The sequence below is a fragment of the Molossus molossus genome, unplaced genomic scaffold (genome assembly GCF_014108415.1).
Source record: "Molossus molossus isolate mMolMol1 unplaced genomic scaffold, mMolMol1.p scaffold_m16_p_11, whole genome shotgun sequence".
Taxonomy (NCBI): domain Eukaryota; kingdom Metazoa; phylum Chordata; class Mammalia; order Chiroptera; family Molossidae; genus Molossus; species Molossus molossus.
Window position 1 is genome coordinate 34645259 of NW_023425346.1, and position 23584 is coordinate 34668842.

Here is a 23584-nt window from a genome sequence, read left to right on the forward strand (position 1 = left end):
CGGCCTGCGGTACAGAGAGACCCGGGTTCAGTTCCCGCTAAGGGCATGTACCTCGGTTGCAGTTTGTCCCCGGCCCTGGTTGGGTGTGCGGGTGGCAGCCCCTTGATGCGTCCCTTCACATTGATGTTTCTCTCTCTCTCTCTTCCTCTCTCTCCCTCCCGCTCTATCTGAACAAAAAATGGAAAAATGTCCTCGGGTGAGGATAAAAAAAAAAAAAAATCTAATTTTCATGATGACTTGAGTGTGAAGGGAAAAAAAGTAAAGTTACTAAGCAACTATTTTGTACCAGGCTCCACACTGGGCATATTCAATATACGACCTCATTTAGTCATCACAGAAATTCTTCAAGATAGATATTTTTATCCTGTTTTGCAGATGAATAACTGAAGAAAAACTCTCAGAACAAATCTGAAGCAAGTACTAATCTGATAAGTAGCAATACTTATTTTTTAATTAAAATGATAATTTGTGTCAATCATTAATAGTTGACTTTTAGAGCTTTCCCCCTCATCCTGATATGAAGAAATTTTTGTATTTATCCATTTCTCTATTTATCTATCTACTTTTTAAATACAATAATACATATATCCAGGGTGCAGTAACAGGCATAAAAAAAATAAAACCACACTCATTGGTCCACATGAGAATTAAATCCATAATTCTGATCTTTCTACTACATCAGGAAAGATCAATGTGGTCAGATCAAGGAAACAAAATAAATGGTCGTACCTCACTGTAATTTATTTTATTTTGTCTTGCCAACGTAATTTCAGGTGTATCAGGCATGATGTGGATCTGCGTCTTGTCTTTGTCCCAGGCTTCTGTGTATAAACGCTGTGAAATACAAAGATTAGTGAATTAGGAACACAGTGTTTGCTGTCAACAGGAGTTTCCAACCTAGAGATCGCGACAAAGGTGAAAGTCAGCGTCCTCACTGTCTGTGCTGCGTGCTTTATGCCAATACTCTTCTGTCTCTTTGATGTTACAAGGCATTTATTATCACTAAATATAAATGTAGACTAAGATATGACTAGTAAACGTGTGTGTTTCATTTCAAGATCACCTCTACTCCAATGAAATGAAAGCAAGTATTTTCCAAGCACATAGGCGCATCCATATGTACTGGTTATATAAACAAATCCTTCCCATGGTTTTGTTTGTTGTTTGTATATTAACTGCAAATGTACCTGGATTAGCCACATCTAGATTTCTTTTTTTTTTTTTTTTTTTTTTTTAATAAATGTTAAGGAGATGGGCATTTGACTTTTTTCTTCTATACTTACCTAGATGAGTACCAACAAGAAAGAAACCTGATATCAAGCCATGTATAACTCTCATAGACTTTAAACAGTTTGTGCACCAAACAGCTGTCCTGTTCTTAACTCTGGCTATTGTACAAGAGATGTCAAAGTAGAAATTCCCACATATATTTTTGGAACCCTAATGTAACTGAATAGAGAACTCAACCAAATTACTATATACAAAACAGTAATTGGATAAAACAAAAAATATTAATTAATTATCAATATTCTCAAGAACACATAGCCCTATTTTACTTTCCCCCAAATTGGGGGCTCACCTTGTTCATGGTGATGGCGTTGTTCTTGGCCAGCACCTGTTCCAGGGAATCGGTCACACTGGTGAATTTCAGCGTGTCTGGATGCTGGCGGTAGAGGTTGTCACTCAGTATCTCTGCAGCTCTCTTGCACTTGACCACATCCAGAGACCCAATGGGGACCCAGCCAATGCCTCTCATCCACTGGAGATCTGATTTATAAATGTTCTGGTGAGATAAACACAATAGCAAGTATTACTAAAGCTGTTATGACATTTGATTTCAAAAAGAAAAGAAAAAGACTAGAAAACTTGGATAGCCAAATTTCATGTCCATGTCTTTTAAACTATGAAGGCCAATTAGATATAGCATCATGTATTATGTTCTTTCTAAAAAAAATAAATAAATAAAAGTAAGGCACAATGAATGAGAGGTGAAGAAGAAAAACATCATTCTTTCTGAGAGCTTTATCTAATCCTAGACCATTATTTATGTATTACTAAATTTATTTTCAACGTTTGTCATCTCAAGGCACACATAAACTACTTACTAAAATTCTGTGACACATCAAGAATATGTTATAGTTTTTGCTCATCTGACAAAAAAAGTAGGTATAATTTCGATTCATTCATACCAGATGGCTATTGTGTTAGCTGCTGTCATTCTTATATTTGACAAACTAAGGGAAAAAAGGTCAGTGCCCTTGACTAAATAGTCAAGTAGTGCATGTTTTAAAATTCTTGCGGCACACCAGTTGAAAATCGCTGTGTTACTATCATGAGCACGGTCACCAGTGGTATTTAACAGGTGTAAGTACTCACGTCGCTCTGGAGCTCATAGGCCTGCCGAGCGTGGATGACGTCGTTCTGGTCGGGCAGGCACGTCCACTGGTGCAGGTAGTTCTTGTAGTCCACGTCACTGACTAAGGTCTGGCACTTCTTGGCCAGCACCACCCCCAGCATGTCCACGGGGCTGCTGAACTTGGTCTTCCACTTCTCAAAGTCCTTCTTGTACTCCCTGTCACTCTGGATCTTGGCCACATGCATGGACCACATCATCTTGGGGTCGTCCTTAATGTCCCGGGCTCCAATGTGGTGGCCGAGCTGCTTGCGGTAACCGTCTTTGTATTTGTACTGAAAGAAAAGCAGTCATTTAAAAAATAGAAATAAATAGCAAGGGCTAAAAGTCTTACTAATTTCAAAGTTAATTATGATTTAAAATCTTTCAGAGAGATGGAATAATCTGAATATCAATTTGTCTCCTCATCCTAAACTCTTATTAGGCTTTACAACAATACTCTATATGCCAAGCTACATAGTTTTATGGTTTGCGACATTAAGTCCCTGGAAATAAAAGCAGCAACACTTTCTGGAAGTTTGAATTCTCCACCAAAGGACCCACTTCCTTCAGAGATGGTGGAAAGAGAAATCAGGCCCACCATTGCATTGGGTCTTGGTTGTCTGCCTTCGCTTTTCTGTTTTCATTTTAAAAGAACACAAATGGAGGCACTTAAGGTAATTTTTCAAAGAAAGAGTTAACAAACATCCAGAGCAGGTTTGGGGAAAGGTGTATTTCCCTAGACCTAGCTGTAACCAGGTCTTTTTCTGATGTTGAACCCAATACATGTAACCAAGTTTGTCTTAAGTTTTCTGGCATTTTCTTACTTCTGTGTGGGCCATATGATCAAAATATGGAGATGAATGTCTCATAATTGTAGATATGAACAGCTGTTGATTCAAATTCAATCTTATACTGCAGTTTGGGACACTTCCTCTCTATGGGACCTAAATATTAAAATCTTTTGGAGTGAAAATATGGAAGAGCCCTGGCCAGTTTGGCTCAGTGGTTAGAGCATCGGCCTGTGGTCCAGAGAGACCCGGGTTCGGTTCCCGCTAAGGGCACATACTTCGGTTGCAGTTTGTCCCTGGCCCTGGTTGGGTCGTGAGGATGGCAGCCACTCGATGTGTCCCTTTCACATCGATGTTTCTCTCTTTCTCTTCTTCTCTTTCCCTCCCATTCTATCTGAACAAAAAATGGCAAAATGTCCTCGGATGAGGATTAAAAAAAAAATATATATATATATATGGAAGAGCTTTTTCAAATGAGAACCAGTTCTTTCATTTAACTCATAATAAATGTACTTGAATGAGCACCCAGATGCATCTTTCTGTTCTAATAATGACCGTGATGACCCCCACCCCGTCCGGCCTTGGAGATACATGGAGTGTTGTCACTCACGTCACTGATGATGTCCCTGGAGGCCTTGGCTGCTACGATCGGGATGGCATCGCTTCGCAGGTCATAGCCTTTCTTCTTTGCTTCTTCATTGGCGAGTTTATACAGAGTCTAGGGAAAGAAGTCAGAGTTAAAGCAAAAGGTTCAACAGCACTTATTTGGAGATTATCAAGTGACATATCACATAATTTAAAAAAGGATAGGTTCTGGAAACTATTTAAAATTCTAGCAACATTGAAAGTAAATAAGTCATATCTTACCAAAAGAACTAGATAGCATTAGAAAAAATGAGATATATCAACGGGTAATAACATAGGTTGATATATTAATCTATTATTAATCTATAAATGATATATAGTAGATTAATATATCTCATGTAGATTAATATAATATACCTATCAACATACATTAATGTAATTGAGTTATATCATTCAAGGAATAAAGCATCAATCTATACATATTTCTAAGTGAAAAAGAAATTGCAGAATATGTTTATTTGCTTATAATATATATACTTATATACTTTTACCCATTTATTTATTACTTAAACTTTTTTTGACAATCTCGTATTATTTTATCATTTTTGGAAAACAAATGGAAGAAAGATTGAAATACAATTTAAAAAGTAGATAATGACCATCATCACAACTTTGATTCAAAATTTTAGCTGTATCATATTAGTGAAATATGCACCTATGAAACTGCATCTTACTCTTTTAAAATGACAGTAGTCAGTGTTGTTAATGGACAACACTTCTTTCCATGTGTGAGGTTTTCTTTCTAGAAAAGAAGCTCAATGATCATCTCTGGCCTTACTCCTTTCTCTGCACCTTTACTCTCTGCCGCGGGAGAGGTGTAGTGATTTACAGCTTTATGTAACCGGTAGGGATGGGATAACCGGGTATGCCCTGCTCAGCCTAACTGCGCCCTCCAGGGAGCGTGCCCTCATCTGTCTCTGGACTCTAAGCAGGACTCACCCCTGAGAAGGGCGGAACTGACTGCCCCGCTCCCTTGTGGCCTGTGCCTGGATGAGGAACCCAATTCTGCGGTCAGTGCAGCTTGTTTGCCTCTCGTCCAAAGATGTCCTTGAACCTAACTTTAGCAGTAACACCTGTGAGATTTTGAGTTTTATTTCTACTCTTCAGTTTTACTTCTTAGTTTTACTGAGGATTCAGGTGGGAAAGAGGAGCATATTATTAGAGCCCCCTGAACAGATTGCTAGAGTTATCAAATGAACTTGAACTTGAATATCAGATAAACAATAAATAATTTAATATAAATATTGAGCCAGTATTTCATCTGGCTATCCTACTTCTTGGGAATGTGAAAAATACTACTCAAGTCCACTAACTCAGACTAGCAGTGGCCATAAACTGAAAAGGTAATATGACTTCAGTTTGCCTGTGGAATCTGATAGCATATAATATGCAGCCCAGCTATGAAAGGTTGGATGGGCCCAGTGTTCATATCATGGAGCCCCACGCACCAAGATAGTTGAGCACATCCACAACAGTTAAGTGCAGAAAAACAAACAATAACCACAACAACAAAGTAAGTGAAGCACCATAGAATTTTGCTCCTACCTCACTGTAGTTGAGTTGGTTCTGCTTTGCCAAAATGATCTCTGGGGTGTCAGGCATTACATGAATTTTAGTCTTCTCTTTGTCCCAGGCCTCCGTATATAAACGCTATCAAACAAGATGTTGATAGAAAACCATTTGAAAAGCAATTCCAAAATGTCAAATTAAAACAGGATGACTATTGGTAAAATTAAGAAAAATAAACCAGACTTGAATATCAAGTATTCAGTGGGAGGTTTGAGTCTTAAGGCTAGTTATCAAGGTTAAAACCGGGAATAAGAAAAATTATTTAGAGGCTTTTAAGTATGTAATTTAGGAGGCAAATGTGACCCCACGTTTTCATGGATAATTATTACTCCACTAGTCATTAAAGTACAAGAACATCTTTTGGCATCCTGAAGCAGCTCAGGGCAGCTGGGGCTCACCTTGTTCATGGTGATGGCGTTGTTCTTGGCCAGCACCTGTTCCAGGGAATCGGTCACACTGGTGAATTTCAGCGTGTCCGGATGCTGGCGGTAGAGGTTGTCACTCAGTATCTCTGCAGCTCTCTTGCACTTGACCACATCCAGAGACCCAATGGGGACCCAGCCAATGCCTCTCATCCACTGGAGATCAGACTTGTATACATTCTGTGAAGAGAAAAGAGGCAGTCATTCTTCAGCAAGACCGAAATATTCAGGGTAAAGATGCACATGGAATCAGTAATCGAGTACGATTCTGGTTATTGCTGTTTCTCATAGAAAACAAGCGCACTGCATTAGGCTAACGAAAAGAGGAACTATGTTCAAAAATGACCCCACAATGTCTCCTAACCATAACAAAAAGTGATCAGATATTTCAGATTGTTAGGAGAGACGTGATCCGAACTAATATCCTCTGTCCGTCAATTCAGTGAATATCGTTTTAATGTCTATGTACTCAGGAAAAGAATGCCAACCCAGAGGGAGAGAAACCACATGTATGGCCAACATAAATAACTGTTAGTCCTAGTCAAATAAAACAGTCTGCAGCTATTAAAAGCCAATTTTAAAGAAATTGATGACTTACAGAAATGTCATGAATATAATATTAAATGAAATAATTACACATAAGCTATGTAGATATATTGTGTGGATAAATTACATAAGCAGGAGAGGGCTTTTTCAGTGGTTGGATTATGTTAGATTGTTATTGCCTTCTATGTATTTTTTCTTACATTTCAAAATACCTGTACTGCTCTTTAAAAAAAAGAGATAGAGAAGTTAAAATAGAATAATGATGTAGAACCCCTACAGCCCAGGGCCAGAACTCAGACGGCTGTAACACCATCCAAGACTCAGGGCAATAGGGACCTATTTCATTGGTCCTGGGCCCAGTCTCTTCCCCACCAAGTTCTCAGGAAGGGAAGCATGGACTTCTTTCCAGAATCATTTTTTCATATCTTTATTTCTCACTTTACTTCAAATCCTTTTTTTTTCGGCTGAAGAATTTTGTAAACAGAAATAGACTCATAGATACAGAGAACAGAATGATGGTTATCAGAGAGGAGGGAAGGTTGGGGGCCCAGGTGAAAAGGTGAAGAGATTGAGAAATACAGATCGTTAGTTACAAAATAATCATGTGGATGTAACTACAGCATAGGGAATACAGTCAATAATACTGTTAGTAACTATGTACGGTGCCAGGTGGGTACTGGAAATATTGGGGGAAGATTGTAGAGTATATGATTGTCTAATCACTATGCTGTATACCCGAAAACAATGCAAAATAATATTCATGTAAACTGTAGTTGAAAATAATAAATAAAAATACTTATTAAAAAAAGATTTTTGTGTACCCATTAGATATTCATAACTGTTTCACAACAATGGGATTGGACCTTTGCCCGACTCATTTGAAGGATTTTACTTGTCATAACAATGAAATAGAAAAACACTGATATTTTGCAGTCTAGACAAAAAGCCTATTAGAATTGTCCTGTGGTGACTAGTTACTGTCCCCTAAATAACAACAGGAAGAATGAAAACAATAACAGTTTATACCTCTGGAGGACTTTTTAATGTTCAAATGCTTCCATGTTATTAAGACTGGATCACGTTGTGCGGGAGGCGACCTTGAAAAGGTACCAACAAAGAGACGAACGCAAGGGGCCCCACTATGCGACGTGAACCATTGTAGGTACCTTTCATGTGCAGGCAAAGCCGTTCTTTTTGGACAGAATTTTAAAATACAGGGTTCTGTAAGTTGAAAGCTACAGAACAGATGGGCTATACTGTTTCTGGGAACAGCCAATGAATGCATAATTATCATTAATTTATTTTATTCTTCACAGTCCTCTAATGTTTAATGATTCCTTCTAGTGCTTATACAGTATGTGCTGCAGCAAATGTGCCTTTCACACCCAGTTTTGAGTGCATCTGCCTCTCCCAGGTCCTGGGTTCTGTCGCACCCGCCTGACCCTTCCACAAGGAGCTGGGCTAAGAGGGGAACGTGTCACGGAAATGAACCAATAGCTACAGACACGGTGACTTTTTTTTTTTATTCATAAGAATAATATTTAGTGATGTAGCAGGCATTAATGTTCCATTAATTATAACCTCATGTGTTTTGCAAGGAGAGCTAAAAACCAATTTCAGAGTAATATTTAAAAAAATAAAATTGTTTTCTTTCTCCCTTAAAAGATAAAGAAAATGTCTCCCTCTGGTGGACCCTGAATTCTAACATTGATTAATTCTGGTTTTACTTTTATAAGATCAAATCCAGCTTATAAATTTCACTTCCTTATGAAGCCTATTAACAAAGTCAAATAAAGACATAAAGCTGTACATGAATTCAAATATCAAATATTCAAATATCACTCAATAAATCCTAGTTTGAGTAGCCCATTGACTGTATAAAAAAATAATTTTTGTATAGTTTATTTCTGCACACAACTCTGTTACAGATGGTGTACTCACGTCGCTCTGGAGCTCATAGGCCTGCCGAGCGTGGATGACGTCGTTCTGGTCGGGCAGGCACGTCCACTGGTGCAGGTAGTTCTTGTAGTCCACGTCACTGACTAAGGTCTGGCACTTCTTGGCCAGCACCACCCCCAGCATGTCCACGGGGCTGCTGAACTTGGTCTTCCACTTCTCAAAGTCCTTCTTGTACTCCCTGTCACTCTGGATCTTGGCCACATGCATGGACCACATCATCTTGGGGTCATCCTTAATGTCCCGGGCTCCAATGTGATGGCCAAGCTGCTTGCGGTAACCATCTTTGTATTTGTACTGAGATGAAAATGTACAAATCAGGTTTTATTGTAAACCCTTAGAGGCCCCAAGTCTATACAAAATCATCTTGCTTATATTGCAGTTGTTGTAAGTTGACTTTTGCTAATAAATACTAACTCAAGCCAGTAGCCCTGACCTTTACCTTAGAAGTTTATAGAGGTAGCTAAATAGAGTAATCAGTATAATTGGAGTGTATGCCCTAAATCACTTATAGCCTGGTAATAAATAGTTCTGGAGGCAGAAGTGCACATAGTAGGGAGAGGTTACCTGTGGAAGTGGGGGAGAGGCCATATGAACCTTGGAGAAATAGATTTTATGTGCTAAAAGCATGTTAAGAAAGAGATGCACCTGGTGACATGGTGTGTTTAATAAGTAATGACCTGACTGTCTGGTTCCTGGAAGGGTGGTACTCTAGGTCAAGGACAACAGAGGAGAACTTATTATTTTATAACGGATCCATGCATTCATTGGTGGTAGCAAATACTTGGCATCACTTTGGAAACTGATTATTCTAGTCAAGTCGTAGTTGCCCAACTGGGTAGAACATGCTCCTAACAAAGTCATGGGCCAACAATGTTTTTATTATTCTATGCCTAATGGCTTTATCCTGGAATCTGAGTCAATTATCTAAAATACATGTTTCCAGTCTTAAAGAAAGTATAGATGAGTCAGCAGGAGGCAATAATGGTGCAGTGGAAAGGAATGAGGGGTCTGGAATTTCAACTCTATCACCCACCAAGAGCTTGATTTTAGACAAGTTGCTTAAGCAAACCTCAAAATGGTGATAAGGACAATGTTTACTAGGGTTTATCATCCTGGGGCAATTTTGAAGAGTAAGTGAAATACACTCAAAGCTCTTAGCACAGAGTTATCAATAGTTTCTGTTATTCTTCTTATTTTATTATTATTATTGGCATAAATCCATTTGTAGGGGAAGTCCAACATACATCAACTAAAGTGAGTCACTAACATGATTTTCCAATAGAAAGGGCAGTGTGTTACCATATTCCTGAATACTGCATCTTGATTTTTAGAGCTGTGGTCTGTTCCTCAAGAATTCCCTGAGGCACCAGGAAAGGATGATGGATTTATTCTGGGAGGGATGAGGTGCACAGCCAGGAGCTATTGTTAAGGGTGTGAGCTTGAGCTAGTAACTACTGCTGGTTCTGATCAACTGGCAAGCCCTGATTCACTCTGAGAGAACTTCTGTTTTTGAATGACACTTTCTATAAGCACTGTGATCATTTTTATATAAGCATCTCCAAGCCTGCAGCGAACCCTGTAACAATTTCCCCATGAACAGATCTTTCCCTCTTCTTGGTGGACCAGTTTTAACAGAAGAGACTGTGCCCTACAGCGTACACACACCTATTATGAACGTAACATTTTCCATTTCCCTCAAAATAAGGTTTTTGAAAAACCCCACATAATATATCAGGAGATATTTTCAAAGGGCCAGGAAAGTTCTTTGTAAAGATTTAGTTCAGTGCACACGTCACTTCTGATGCATCACATACTTGGAATACAATTGACAACTCACGTCACTGGCAATGTCCCTGGAGGCCTTGGCTGCCACAATGGGGATGGCGTCAACTCGCAGGTCATAGCCCTTCTTCTTGGCTTCTTCATTGGCGAGTTTATACTGACTCTAAGTTTGGACAACAAAAGCAGTTAGATGTTGACATTCGTATCCAAAAACTGACTGGGGTCTGAAATAATTCACCTCGAGAATGAGTTCTAAGCCTTCTGCACTTTTAGTTTCTAGTGGTAAGTAAAAGCTAGTTATATAAGCACTAAAACAGTAGTTTAAAATAAAACGACTTAAGATGGTGGCTAACCTATTTAAATTCTCTAAAGTATATTCTGTTGATTTACGCTGTCAAAAGACACTCTTTTCTTTGCTGGTAGCACAAACCTGGTAGAAATAACTAATACATCCTCTGACAGAATCTTAGAGTCACAAACATCTCCACAGGCTCAAACATGATAGGTTCCATCGAGGAACAAGAAATTGCAGATAAGTGAGAGAGACAAATGTCATTCTCTGAACTGAGATCTAAATGGCCAAATGTGTAAATGCAGGCTAGAGGGAACCCAGCTTAAGCCCATGTACGATGTCTTAGGACTTCAGCTGACCCCAGATTCCATGTGCACCAGCAGGAACACAACTGCCGTGTGCCTGAGACACACGGTGCAGAGTCGGAGGTCAAAAGTCCAAGCGAGGACACAGGACGTCAATTGTTTCCTCCATGGCTCGTTCCTCACTGGCAGAACTTTGTTTGGTTCTGAGAGTCACATTCTGGCAGGGGTGTCCTGTGAGGACTGCCCAGGCACTCGGGGTGTTTAGTAAGAAGAGAACCGGGGTGAGGTGGCAGGGGAGGCACCACAGGTGCTATCACCTTTCCATGGCGTTGGCGCAGGTTGGTTCTGCATAGCCTCAGAGGACTAGGGGGGTCTGCACAGAGAAGTCTTTGAGTCAAAACATCGAAGCACCTAATGGAATTTTCCAGGACACACCGGTTGACTTATAAGTTCCTTGTCACTGAGAACACTTAAGCAAAAGCAGGACGACAACCTTCTGGGTGGGGACTCCTGTATGCGGAGAGGCGGATCTCTCAGCCTACACACCTGTGCTTCTGCGTTGGGGGCACACGGCCCTGTGCTCACAGAAGGTGGAAAGGAAAGGGACTTGCTAATATACACACTGCCGGGTCCTCTCTGCCTCTGTCTCCCTCTTTCTCCGTGTTGTCTGGTAGCACTATTGTGATTTTCATCCTTGACTTAATCGTATACATTAAAAATCTTAAATTTTGACCCTAAACTATAATTTAGGAACAATAAATTATAGAGGGAAATACATATTTAGCACGGCTATGTAGATAAGGAGGAAATACATTTATATTTGGTCTATTGCTAATTTTCTAACTTCAAAAAAATTAATAAAAGGAAAAGGTCTAATTAATCTTATGGTTACTGCTTAAATGATTAGTTCTTATGATTTGTACTTTCTGAATAATAATTTGTGTTACTTGAAATTTGATGTTTAGGATGGTGATCGAGAAATGCAACTGTGGGTGTGTACATGTAGCAAAGAGAGATTCTTTATAAAGTTGTCCGTTAGTGTTACCTCACCAAGGAATAGATTAATTGAAGTTAGAAACAGAATGCAAAGTTACAGAATTAGCATCTGCTCCCACCTCACTGTAGTTGATTTTGTTCATTCTTGCCAACATAATTTCTGGGGTGTCTGGCATGATGTGGATCTGGGTCTTGTCTTTGTCCCAGGCTTCTGTGTATAAACGCTATCAAAGAAAAGATATAATATCATCAGAAAAATAAAGTCAGTCAGTCATTAGTAGGAGTTTCAGACCATGAGAACTTTATAAACAAAAATAACAAAGGGCTATGCATTTTATACACATTATGTATTTATATACATTTCTTCAAGCGAAGTAATAAGTTCATAGTAGAATAAGTATTTCTGATAACCTGAAACATATGTTAACAAAAGGAAACAGAGAATATCTTTTATGCAAAGATAATTTTCCATAAAAATATGCCGTTTTATCAAAAGCATAAAACAATTACTGAAGTAAATATTATAAATAACATATACTAGATTTAGATAGATAGATAGATAGATAGATAGATAGATAGATAGATAGATAGATCATAGATAGGTGTCTTTTGTTGCTAAATGCTCTATTTCTTTCTTTTCTTGATTATGCTTCTTTTTCTTTGATTCAGCTTTAAGAGTCCTACATTGGTTCACTGAATTTTGAAACCTCACCTTGTTCATGGTGATGGCATTATTCTTTGCCAACACTTGTTCCAAAGAGTCAGTCACACTGGTGAATTTAAATTGGTCTGGAGGCTGGCGATAGATTTTTTCACTCAAAATTTCAGTTGCCCTTTTGCATTTTTCCACATCCAAAGAGCCAATGGGAACCCAGCCGATGCCTTTCATCCATTCGAGATCTGACTTGTACATATTCTGTTGATACAAATAGTCAATAAATATTTGTTCTCATTGGAAAAAATTTTCATCTAAGGATATGAAACAAAGTAAGGGCACTCTTGAAAATATAGTTTAGTGGACAGGCAGGGTATCAGACAACATTTCTTTCTGGTCTGGAGGGTTAAACAATTAACACAAGAAAAAAAAAGAATGCTATTCCCCCCTTTGCAGGGGGTGGTGAATTTGGTGACACCTATTGCTACCTTCTCCAATGGGTGTGAACTCACTAATTTCCCACCTTTGAATGTCATTATGATTCCCAGGTACTCACGTCGCTCTGGAGCTCATAGGCCTGCCGAGCGTGGATGACGTCGTTCTGGTCGGGCAGGCACGTCCACTGGTGCAGGTAGTTCTTGTAGTCCACGTCACTGACTAAGGTCTGGCACTTCTTGGCCAGCACCACCCCCAGCATGTCCACGGGGCTGCTGTACTTGGTCTTCGACTTCTCAAAGTCCTTCTTGTACTCCCTGTCACTCTGGATCTTGGCCACATGCATGGACCACATCATCTTGGGGTCGTCCTTAATGTCCCGGGCTCCAATGTGATGGCCGAGCTGCTTACGATAGCCTTCTTTGTACTTGTACTAGAAGAAGAAAAATGCTGATAACCACCTTTAACTTTTAGTAAAAATCAGTGACTAAGGCCAAATTTCTCTACGCATTAAAAAGATAACAAGGCCCTGGCCAGTTTGGCTCAGCGGTTAGAGCGTCGGCCTGCGGAACAGAGAGACCCGGGTTCGGTTCCCGCTAAGGGCACGTACCTCGGTTGCAGTTTGTCCCTGGCCCTGGTTGGTCGTACGGGTGGCAACCACTCTATGTGTCCCTTCACATAGATGTTTCTCTCTCTCTCTCTCTTCCTTCCTCTCTCTCCCTCCCGCTCTGTCTGAACAAAAAATGCAAAAATGTCCTCGGGTGAGGATAAAAAAAAAAAAAAGATAACAAGTGTATGTGTGTGTGAGAGAGACAGAGAAAACAAAATTAAAATAAGAGTCACACTGTGTATGGGTCTTGCCTGCTCTTTCCCATGATCATATAAGCATTTCTCTGCATCATTAAATATTCTTTATAAACATCAATTTTAATGGTAGCAGATATTCTATTGCTGTGGCATGTATTAATTCTTGTAAGCCTTCTGTGATTGTTGAACATTTAAAAGTTATGATGGTTACTTCTCATATTTTGAAAATAAATAAAAAATACATTTGAGCAAATTGATGTTTTAAAGAACATAAATATCCGTAGCCAATCACTGGATGCAGAGACAAACATATGATCTATATGGATGGTTGTACTTTGAATTGAATAATGTGTCCCATTCATGCAGCCCTTGTAGGTTATTGGTTCACAGGGCATGGGTTGGGAGTTGAAGGAATCCTACAATGAGTGTGGGTGTATATAAGAATACATCATGTGGAAAAGCCAAAAGTATGTCTGAACGATAGTCAGGTATCCAATGCTTTCGTTCAGCAGGAAACAGACAATATTTTGAAATGCATGTTGCTATGAACCCAGCCATAACTAGAAATTAGCTTTTGTGTTGAGAATTTCATTACCATTATTTAAAACTATTTACTGAGAAGAAACTGTTAGTAAGAACTTTAACCCCATAGATTAATTGCTCTAGCATATATCTAGGAGAAAGGAAGAAATCTTTGAGCCAAGGCTAAGACAGAGAACTTTGCAGGTGCACTTACTTCACTTGCAATGTCTCTGGAGGCCTTGGCCGCCTTGATGGGAATGGCATCTAGCCGCATATCATAGCCTTTCCTCTTGGCTTCTTCTAGGCCAAGTTTATATAGTTTCTGAAATAGAAATAAATCATCATAAGTTTGATTTATAAAGTGCAGTGTAAGGAAAATATATCATGCACCATAAATATATGGCTTACCTCACTGTAATTTATTTTGTTTTGCTTAGCTAGTAAAACCTCAGGGGTGTCTGGCATAATGTGGACACTGGTTTTGTCTTTATCCCAAGCTTCTGTATAGAGGCGCTAAAACAAACAAAAAGATATGATTAGGACAGACCAGTAATAAATGGATACATAAAAATAATCTGGTTCTTAATAAGAGTAAATGAAGAGAATCTGCTCTGTGAGTTGGCACTTGTGACACCTTCAAGTCTAGATGTCTCACGGCAGTTGGAAGCACAACACACTTAAAAACCACTCTAATACAAAGCAAAATAATTGAATATAAATTTTCTTTTACAGAAACAGATTTCAGTGTTTACACGTGCACACACGCACACACATACACACAGTTAATACTCCTCCCAAGTAAAGAAATAACTTACATGGTTCATGGTAATGGCATTGTTTTTTGCCAAAACCATTGGGATGGAGTCCATAAGGCTGCTAAACTTGAATTTATCTGGGTGTTCACGGTAAACATGGTCACTTAAAATCTTCATAGCTCTCTTGTTCTTCTCATCCTCAAGAGAACCACTAGGTAACCAGCCAATACCTTTTAGCCACTGAAGATCAGACTTGTACAAATTCTGCAATTGTAATTGATAAATCACTAAACATAAACATAATAATATGCCCCTAAAAATAAAACAGTATAGTATAGTATAGTGTAATATATATTACAATGTTTGAATTAATGGGAAATTAAAAAATTTTGGTGTGTCTTATGAATCAACAAAATATTCAGATTAGAAGCAATATTTTGAAAAACATTTTTAACAGCAGCATGTAGAGAAAGACCCAACTCTTCTGGGTCAACAATATAGAGGCCTCTACCAAAGCAATGAGGGCTTTGTTGGCTCGCTCTTTGTGGAATAATGCTTGGGGGACTGGATAGAGTCTGGGCATTAGTCAGGGAAGTAGAATTCAGTTGTATAAACTCAACCCTCCTCAATTTGGGGGAACTTTGATACTTAGGAAAGCATACATGGTGTTTTGTTGGCCAAGGTAATTCTTAGACTCACGTCACTCTGGAGCTCATAGGCCTGCCGAGCGTGGATGACGTCGTTCTGGTCGGGCAGGCACGTCCACTGGTGCAGGTAGTTCTTGTAGTCCACGTCACTGACTAAGGTCTGGCACTTCTTGGCCAGCACCACCCCCAGCATGTCCACGGGGCTGCTATACTTGGTCTTCGACTTCTCAAAGTCCTTCTTGTACTCCCTGTCACTCTGGATCTTGGCCACATGCATGGACCACATCATCTTGGGGTCATCTTTGATGTTCCGAGCTCCAATGTGGTGGCCGAGCTGCTTACGATAGCCTTCCTTGTACTTGTACTAAAGGAAAAAGAAAAGTTCATTCTTCTGGAGATGAATGTATATTGCCATCTTTGTGGCAAATTACAAAGCACATTAATTCCAAATATTTCTCTAAGCCCAAAGAGCCACAGATATTTTTTTTTTTTATAGGAAAGATTAAAGGCTAAATCCAGTTCAAATTTCATGCATAATAAATGCATCCTCAAGCTCATCCTCATCCCACATGGCATCTCAAATCATTTCCCTCTGTTTCACACATTACTCCTTGAAAGATTTTGTTCAACTTAAAATGAAATGGAGACTGCTCGGAAATGAAAAATTGCAATAGAATTATATGAATTGGACAAAGTCTTACTTCGCTGACGATTTCTCGGGATGCTTTTGCTGCTTTGACTGATATGGCATCAAGGGGAAGATCATAGCCTTTTTTCTTCAGCTCCTCATAGCCCATTCGGTAGATTTTCTGTTAAGAGATGAAGATCACGTTGGGAAATAAACAACTGCAGCCTAACGAAGCCAATGTGCTCAATATTTTAGGAGTCTATGGGAATAGTATCTGTGCTCCAAAATACTCAAATGTAATTGGAAAGTATGCCCATTGATTGCTAATGATCCTGTTTTAAACTTCAAAGCTCTTCAGTTATCTAGATCAACAAAGTTAAATGTCAGCTCTTTTCAAATGTTTATGAAAATTAAGCAGAAGTGAATTGATAGAGAAATGAAATATCATTTAGGTGATAAGTTCCAACCAACTTAGAGTGTTTCATTAGAAGTTTTTGTTATAAAAGAGCAATGCCTTTTCACCTCTAGTGTGGAAAAGTCATGCCGGATGAGCTGTCTCTTCTGTGTAGTCCAAGCATTGGGATATTGAGTCTATTTCAGAGTATAAGGTCATCCAACGTAGGGTTACATTGGTAGGTATGAAACAAAGTCCTTCATAATTTTTAAAATGTAAGATTTTTTGAAAGAAATTTAAATATTGAATTTAAAAAGCTTAAGTGAAATGATTTGCTTCTTCAGATTTGTTACATAATTACATAATTGAGAATGTCATTTAATGCACTTTATCCAGAAACCTGATTGTTTAAAATGCTTATTGATCTTGTATTTTTGTATATATACCCACAAATAAATAAATATATGTGTGTGTGTGTGTGTGTGTGTGTGTAGTATTCTCTTTGAGGCATTACTTTAATACATTACTTAATATTAAAGTCTTTCTGTTAGAGTTTAGAATTTGTCTTTAAAATATTTAATTTTTATGTCTATAAATTTTAGGAGATTATGCTATGATGACAAAAATAAATAAAAATTAAATTCTCCTGCATGAGTTTTACATGCTCAATTATTTGAAATTTCACTGAATTTTTTTGTGTGCCAGGCACTATACTAGTGAAACGCTACAGATTCCATAGTAATTCACTGCCCTCAAGGAGCTTCTACCACGTAGAGGAGAGTGATATGGACCATTACATCATGATGCTGTATGTAACAATAGACTGCAAGGAACATACAGTGCACCCCATCTCTGCCTCAGACAGGGGGCACCAATTAAGTTGATGTTCAAGCTAAAAGCCACTAAATGAGGAATCTAAGTCACATATAGTCCATTAATGAAAATAATTCAGGCATTCAAAATAACTTCCAAATAAATTACTGCCACAGAACCAACTAAGATGAGCTTTCTGAAACCACATTTTGGATTGGACACTCACATCACTTGTGTTGATTAAGTTTGCTTTAGCCAGAATAATGTCAGGTGTATCCGGCATGATGTGCACTTGAGTCTTGTCCTTGTCCCAAGCTTCTCTATAAAGTCTCTAAAATGAGAAATAAGAGTTTGTTAGTGATGTTGTTAGATTAATGAATGACATAGTTAATTCAAACAGGATTACTGAATTCATCTGAATTAAGCCTTATGATTGATAGCATAAGCAGATAGTATAAGCAGAAAATAGCTCCAGTGTTTCTTGATTAATCTTGGGATATAATTGCCATTTAAAATAAAGATTATTAATTACCATTACCAACTTATAGATAACCCTGCCTATAAGAAATCAACCCAAGTAATGGTAACCTTTGCCAATGTCATCAAATGGAGCAGTAATTCTCCATCTGTTCGACTGTAAACATCTCCCTTGGTGTTTAATTGGGAGACGGCCCTTGTTTTCTCAAGAGATGATATAGACACTGTATCGAACTTAGAGTGTTTCATTTCTTCTGTGGTTTATTGTTTATAGTTGTACCCCATAATTATTTGGGGGGATTAGGATTCCCAAAAGAATTTCATACGAGAACTCATAACAAATTCTTGTATGTCCCAGAGCCATCCTCTGTCTTTTTTCACAGAAGATAAGGGGATTCAAACAAAATCTCAGTGATTTTCAGAGAATCTTTCCAGAAGATACTTATTAATTACAAAGGATAAAATAGTAATGACTGTGGGGAAACTTGGGGACACCATTTCAAACAAGGGATCAAAGTGAAAGCTATCAGTAACGGGACAAATTGGTATCATGTATCTCCCAGTATAATGTATGGAGAAGGATACAACATGTGTTTTCCTGCTAAAAATAAAAACCTGAATCTAATCATGAGGAAACATCATTCAAACGCAAACTGAGGGAGATTCTATCAAATAACCAGCCTGTGCTCTTCGCAAATGTCAAGGACTTGGAAGACAAACAGTGAAGAATGAGTCCAGATTCAAGGAGACTAAAGACATGACTAGTGAATCCCATGTGTAATCTTTGAATGGATACTGGCTCAGAATTTTCCTTTTGTTTTGTCTAAAGAACATTAGTGGTAAAATTTAATAAATTCTCTAGACTAGTATTGTTTCAATGTTAATTTCCTGATTTTGATCATTGCACCGTGGTTTTGTTCTTGCAGAATGTTCTTATTTTCAGGAAATACACAGTAAAGTTATTTAGGGATAGAGTGCCATATATATATATATATGGATAAAATATTTAATTTTTAATGTCTATAAATTAAAAATTTATGGCAAAACGTTAACAGTTGGGGAATCTGGGTGAAGAGATATATATGTATATATTAAATTATTTATAGTATTTTTGCAACTCTTCTGTATTCCTGAAGTTATTTCAATATAGAAACTGTAAAAGTCTCACTGGCTCCTTGCATTGTCGATTTCCCTTCGAGGCCTGCAGTGTGGGGTGTGTGGGGTTGGCACTTTTCTCCTTCCTGCACATGCTCACTACACCATATAACCCAGAGAAGCTGATTAAGACCTTCAGGGCAAAATCAAAGCAAGGCTTGTGAATTTCCATATGCAGTTATCCTGGTTCTGCACAAACCTTTCTGATTAAGATCAGAGTGTCTCAACCTGCATTATTAGTGTTATACTGGATGATTCTTTGGAGAGGTGGGGAGCTGTCCCCGAACATTCTGGGATGTGCATAGCATATCTGACTTCTACCCACTAGATGCCAGTAGCATGCCACCCTCAAACTGTCACAACCAAAAAGGTCTCTCAGTGTTGCCAAATGCTCCTGTGGGACAAAACTGTCCCTGGTTGAGAACCATTAAGTTGGACCATTTGTTTAAAGGCATGTGTTGCTTTTACTCCATGGAAAACAGAGAAAATGTTAATATTTGTTTATACTGTAATAGATGTATCGGTCTATTCAAAAGGAGAGATAGCAGGTTCAAGGACCTCGGGGGCCCTCTCCTGAGGCCTGAGGCGATTAGTATCTTAGCATTTCTGTAACCAGGGCACGCTGTTGCCAAGTCTGTCCTGAGGTGTTGATGTTGAAAAATGTCATGATCCAGGGTTTTTCTCTTGGCCACCTTATTAATGCAGAGCCTTGTAGACAGGCCTGTCTCAGAGAAAAAAGAAACTTGGATTCCAAAGGGGAAACTAATTTGCATAAATTTTTAGCCAGCCAGTCGAATTTAAATTTCCATCATTGAAAATAAAAGAATGAAAACTTGAATATTTATAACAAAGCTGGCGTATGAGCATTTACTATAAATTTTGGATACCAAAACTGCAAGAAACCTGTGAGAGGTGGATTGGGAAGAGAGGAGCTACAATTTATCAAATGTTTACTTTAATCTGATTATGAGCATATATATATATATTATGTGAAAACTAATATGTATGACATGCATATAGCATATTATATATATAGATAGATCCTTCTAAGACCCAAACTGTTATTACATATTGATTTAAACTTTCTTACCAGTTCCAGAATCTCAGTGCACATAATTTAATTTACCGTAAATTTCAGGGTTATACTTTTAACTGGGCAATGATGATTACTCTTTCCCTTTTCTGCATAGAATTACTCTACACTGCTCTTTCATTTATTTTATTCAATAAATATTTATTGAGCTTCTATTATGTGCCAGACGCTTGTGTCAGTGCCGGAGAAGGAAGCTGAAGATGGGAGATATATATAAATGTTTATGTATCTTGATTTAGCTAAACAAAATGCATTATAATTACTTGGAAGTAAATAAACTCTTTATAACATTTCCACTGTACCTGTGTAAAGTATTAGCGCCCTCTCATACACTATACCCTAACAACAAAATCTGGGATTGTGTTGCACTCAAGTTTCAAAGAAAAAAAGTATTGTTTATAGTTTTCTCATTACACGTTGGATAAACAAACAAACAAGCTCTGGGTGACAAAAATTGATACTAACCCACTTTTACATGATCCAGTGTGAAATACTTGATAATTCAAATGAAGCAACTAAATAAAAATGTTATGCTGCGTTGTGTTAGGCTGTATGATGTGATGCTACAGTATTCTACTAATTTAATAAGCAAATTATATTGCGTACCTACCAAGTATCAGGCACTATAATTTATTTCATTTCCAAAGAATTATACTCACATCACTCCTATTTTTGGCATTTGCCTTTGCCAGAACTATGTCCATGGCATCTGGAATGCTGGTGAACTTGTTTTGGTCTGGAGGCTGACGGTACTTCTTCTCACTGATGATTTCTGAAGCCCGCTTGTTCTTTTCTGCCTCCAAAGAACCCAGGGGACTCCATCCTATGCCTCTCAACCACTCAAGGTCCGACTTATACAGATTCTGTGAAAAAACAAAGCGAGCCATCAAAATCTCCTCCTCTTCTGGACCCTTGACCTAAGTGATTCTACGCACTACAAACAGATGGATTTTAGATATTCAGTAATAATTTCTCTTTCTAGTTTCTGTCTCTCTATGAATAAATGGTTACTCATATGAGATAGGAAGTAATACATAAACTTTTAGATTTAATAGAAGCTGACCTCACTCTGTAGTTCATAAACTTTTTTAGCTTGGATAACATCATTCTGGTCGGGCAGGCACGTCCACTGGTGTAGGTAGTTCTTGTAGTCCACATCGCTGACCAGGGCCTGACATTTCTTAGCCAGCACAACCCCCAGCATGTCCACGGGGCTGGTGTACTTGGTTTTCCACTTCTCAAAGTCCTTCTTGTATTCTCTTTCACTCTGCATTTTGGCTACGTTCATGGACAGCACAAGCTTGGGGTCATCTTGCAGACTCCGGAATCCAATATGGTGGCCAAGTTGCTTGCGGTAGCCTTGTTTATATTTAAACTGCAATCGGAGGAAAAGTTCTTTTATTAACAGAAACCAAAATTAAGTTTAGTTTGCTTTGTCTGTATGTTTGTTTCGAAAACTGGAATGAGAGAAGGGGTGTCTATGTTAACTTAATGAGAAATGTTAAAACCCAAGTAGACGCTTCCAAAGGAATGTAATGTAGTTGAGTATCAAGAGACGTTGTAGTGAGAAATTAATTTCAATATATTCTGGAACGGGCTAGCATTGTGTGTGCTGACTTTAGGGTAGTGTTAGATAAAGCACTGGTGATATCCTTATAGAAATAATGGGAAAGTATGGGCTGAATGGTAAAATTGAGAAAGATCCAGGACTTGACAAATAGGTCTAATAATGTAGATTAATTAAGCACCAGGATTTTTAGTGATTTGCCATATGGTTATGTCATATACACTTGTCCTGTTCAGGATCCATTTCTTAATGCTCATATTACTAAAAACAGCTAAATGTGTTAGATTCGAAAGAAAATTCTACATGATCTCAGCACATTGCTAAGGTGGGTCAAAACGAACTACATGAATATAAGAAAGTAAAAGAGAAATCCAGTATCTAGATTCAGTCTGGGAAATTGCATGACAATAGCAACAATGATAACAGTGATAGTAACAATGGCATTTACATGATGCTGGATGCTGAGCGCACATTGCACCTCAAGAAAGTAGGTTCTACTCTCTCTTGACACCCAGCTTCATGGTTATATACATTCAAAATATGAAGAGTTTTGCCCTGGCTGGTTTGGCTCAGTGGTTAGAGCGTCAGCCTGCAGACCAAAGAGTCGAGGATTCAACTACTTTGTGGGGTTTCTAGAACACAGAACTAGAGTCGATTGGTAACATAGTTAAGTTCCATATAAGAAAATGCATAATAACAATTTGAGATGATCCAACAAGGAAATGGACTAAAAAATTCTTATATCTTGTAAGTATTCATGGACTGGATGACCACATGTTAGAGATGGAAAGAAGGTAGGGCATTAAATGCATAGTTTGGATTAAATGACCTTTAAGTTATCTTCTAACTCTAAGTCCTATGATTTTAATTTATTATGCATTTATAAAAATAGCTTTAATTTTCTTAAATTTTATAGATACAAGAACCATTTGAAACTGAGAAGAGATACAATGTCTACAATGGTGGGAAAGCTCACATATAGTTAATTTAATTTGGGGGTAATATTTCAAAAGTTTTCAACTAATAGGTTCACATGGGAAGAAAACAGGTACCATCAAATGTTGTGCTGTTAGGAAGTTATTGATGTTATTTTTTAAATTTCTAAACTATCTTTACCTTATGGGGAGCACAGAACACTAAGCAAAATGAGTTTTGGTTCTGGGGAACATGCAGTCATCATTATTGCCATTATTGCTCCAGTTTTATCACCACATTGATTCATTTTAATGAGGTATTGACCTTAAGCCAGAAAGCAGGTAATAATACATGATCTAATTAATTGTCCAACATTTCTGGAATGCCACAGATTAACTGAATTAGAGAGAATACTCCCTCATATTCTTAGAATTTATTGTTAGATTCTGTCTGTAGACAGTCTTTCTCTCCAAATCAATTTCTTGTTTTGTTTGATTTTAAAGATTTTGATTAAGAGATTGTGCTTCCATGTGAAATTCTGATCATTTGTTCTCTATCCCAGGTCCTTTGGATTTTTTGTGGTTAATTCTTAGGATTAACAACATGAAGGCTTAATGTACCTGGTTCAGATAAAAATGCATTCTTGTAGAAGTCAAAGTAGTACTTACATCACTAGCGATGTCTCTTGAAGCTTTGGCCAACTGTACAGAAAGTGCATCGACTGGAAGATCATAGCCTTTCTTCAAAGCTTCTTCCCATCCAAGTTTATAGAATTTCTGAAAGTTAAAGAAATGATTTAGTATTATTCATTGTATATTAAAACCCCAACAGATTTCTGAACAAAAATTTACCTACAGAATAGAGATCTAGGTAAATCTAATATCATTTCTTTTTTCTCTCAAGATAGGGATTAAAACAAAACACAATATTTAATAGAGCATTGACTAAGCATCACATTGTCTGGCTTCATTTTTTTGGCTCTGAGACCCCTCCCAGGTATAATTGAGTATGGTCTTTTCTGT

The 23584-nt window shown here is 38.0% G+C and overlaps 1 protein-coding gene across 3 annotated transcripts in view; it reads right to left on the reverse strand.

Annotated features, from left to right (window-relative positions):
- NEB (nebulin) overlaps positions 1–23584 on the reverse strand; it is a 194532-nt gene that overhangs the window by 100433 nt on the left and 70515 nt on the right. For all 3 annotated transcript variants that reach the window (XM_036253262.1, XM_036253261.1, XM_036253260.1), the window contains 20 exons: positions 23231–23338; positions 21144–21455; positions 20740–20943; positions 17582–17686; positions 16222–16329; positions 15573–15884; positions 14934–15137; positions 14527–14631; positions 14333–14440; positions 12911–13222; positions 12412–12615; positions 11819–11923; positions 10162–10269; positions 8307–8618; positions 5796–5999; positions 5374–5478; positions 3794–3901; positions 2377–2688; positions 1580–1783; positions 730–834 (listed from right to left, as the gene is read on the reverse strand). In XM_036253262.1, coding sequence (XP_036109155.1) covers positions 730–834; positions 1580–1783; positions 2377–2688; positions 3794–3901; positions 5374–5478; positions 5796–5999; positions 8307–8618; positions 10162–10269; positions 11819–11923; positions 12412–12615; positions 12911–13222; positions 14333–14440; positions 14527–14631; positions 14934–15137; positions 15573–15884; positions 16222–16329; positions 17582–17686; positions 20740–20943; positions 21144–21455; positions 23231–23338 — 3645 coding nt within the window. The remainder of the gene's footprint in view (positions 1–729; positions 835–1579; positions 1784–2376; positions 2689–3793; positions 3902–5373; positions 5479–5795; positions 6000–8306; positions 8619–10161; positions 10270–11818; positions 11924–12411; positions 12616–12910; positions 13223–14332; positions 14441–14526; positions 14632–14933; positions 15138–15572; positions 15885–16221; positions 16330–17581; positions 17687–20739; positions 20944–21143; positions 21456–23230; positions 23339–23584) is intronic.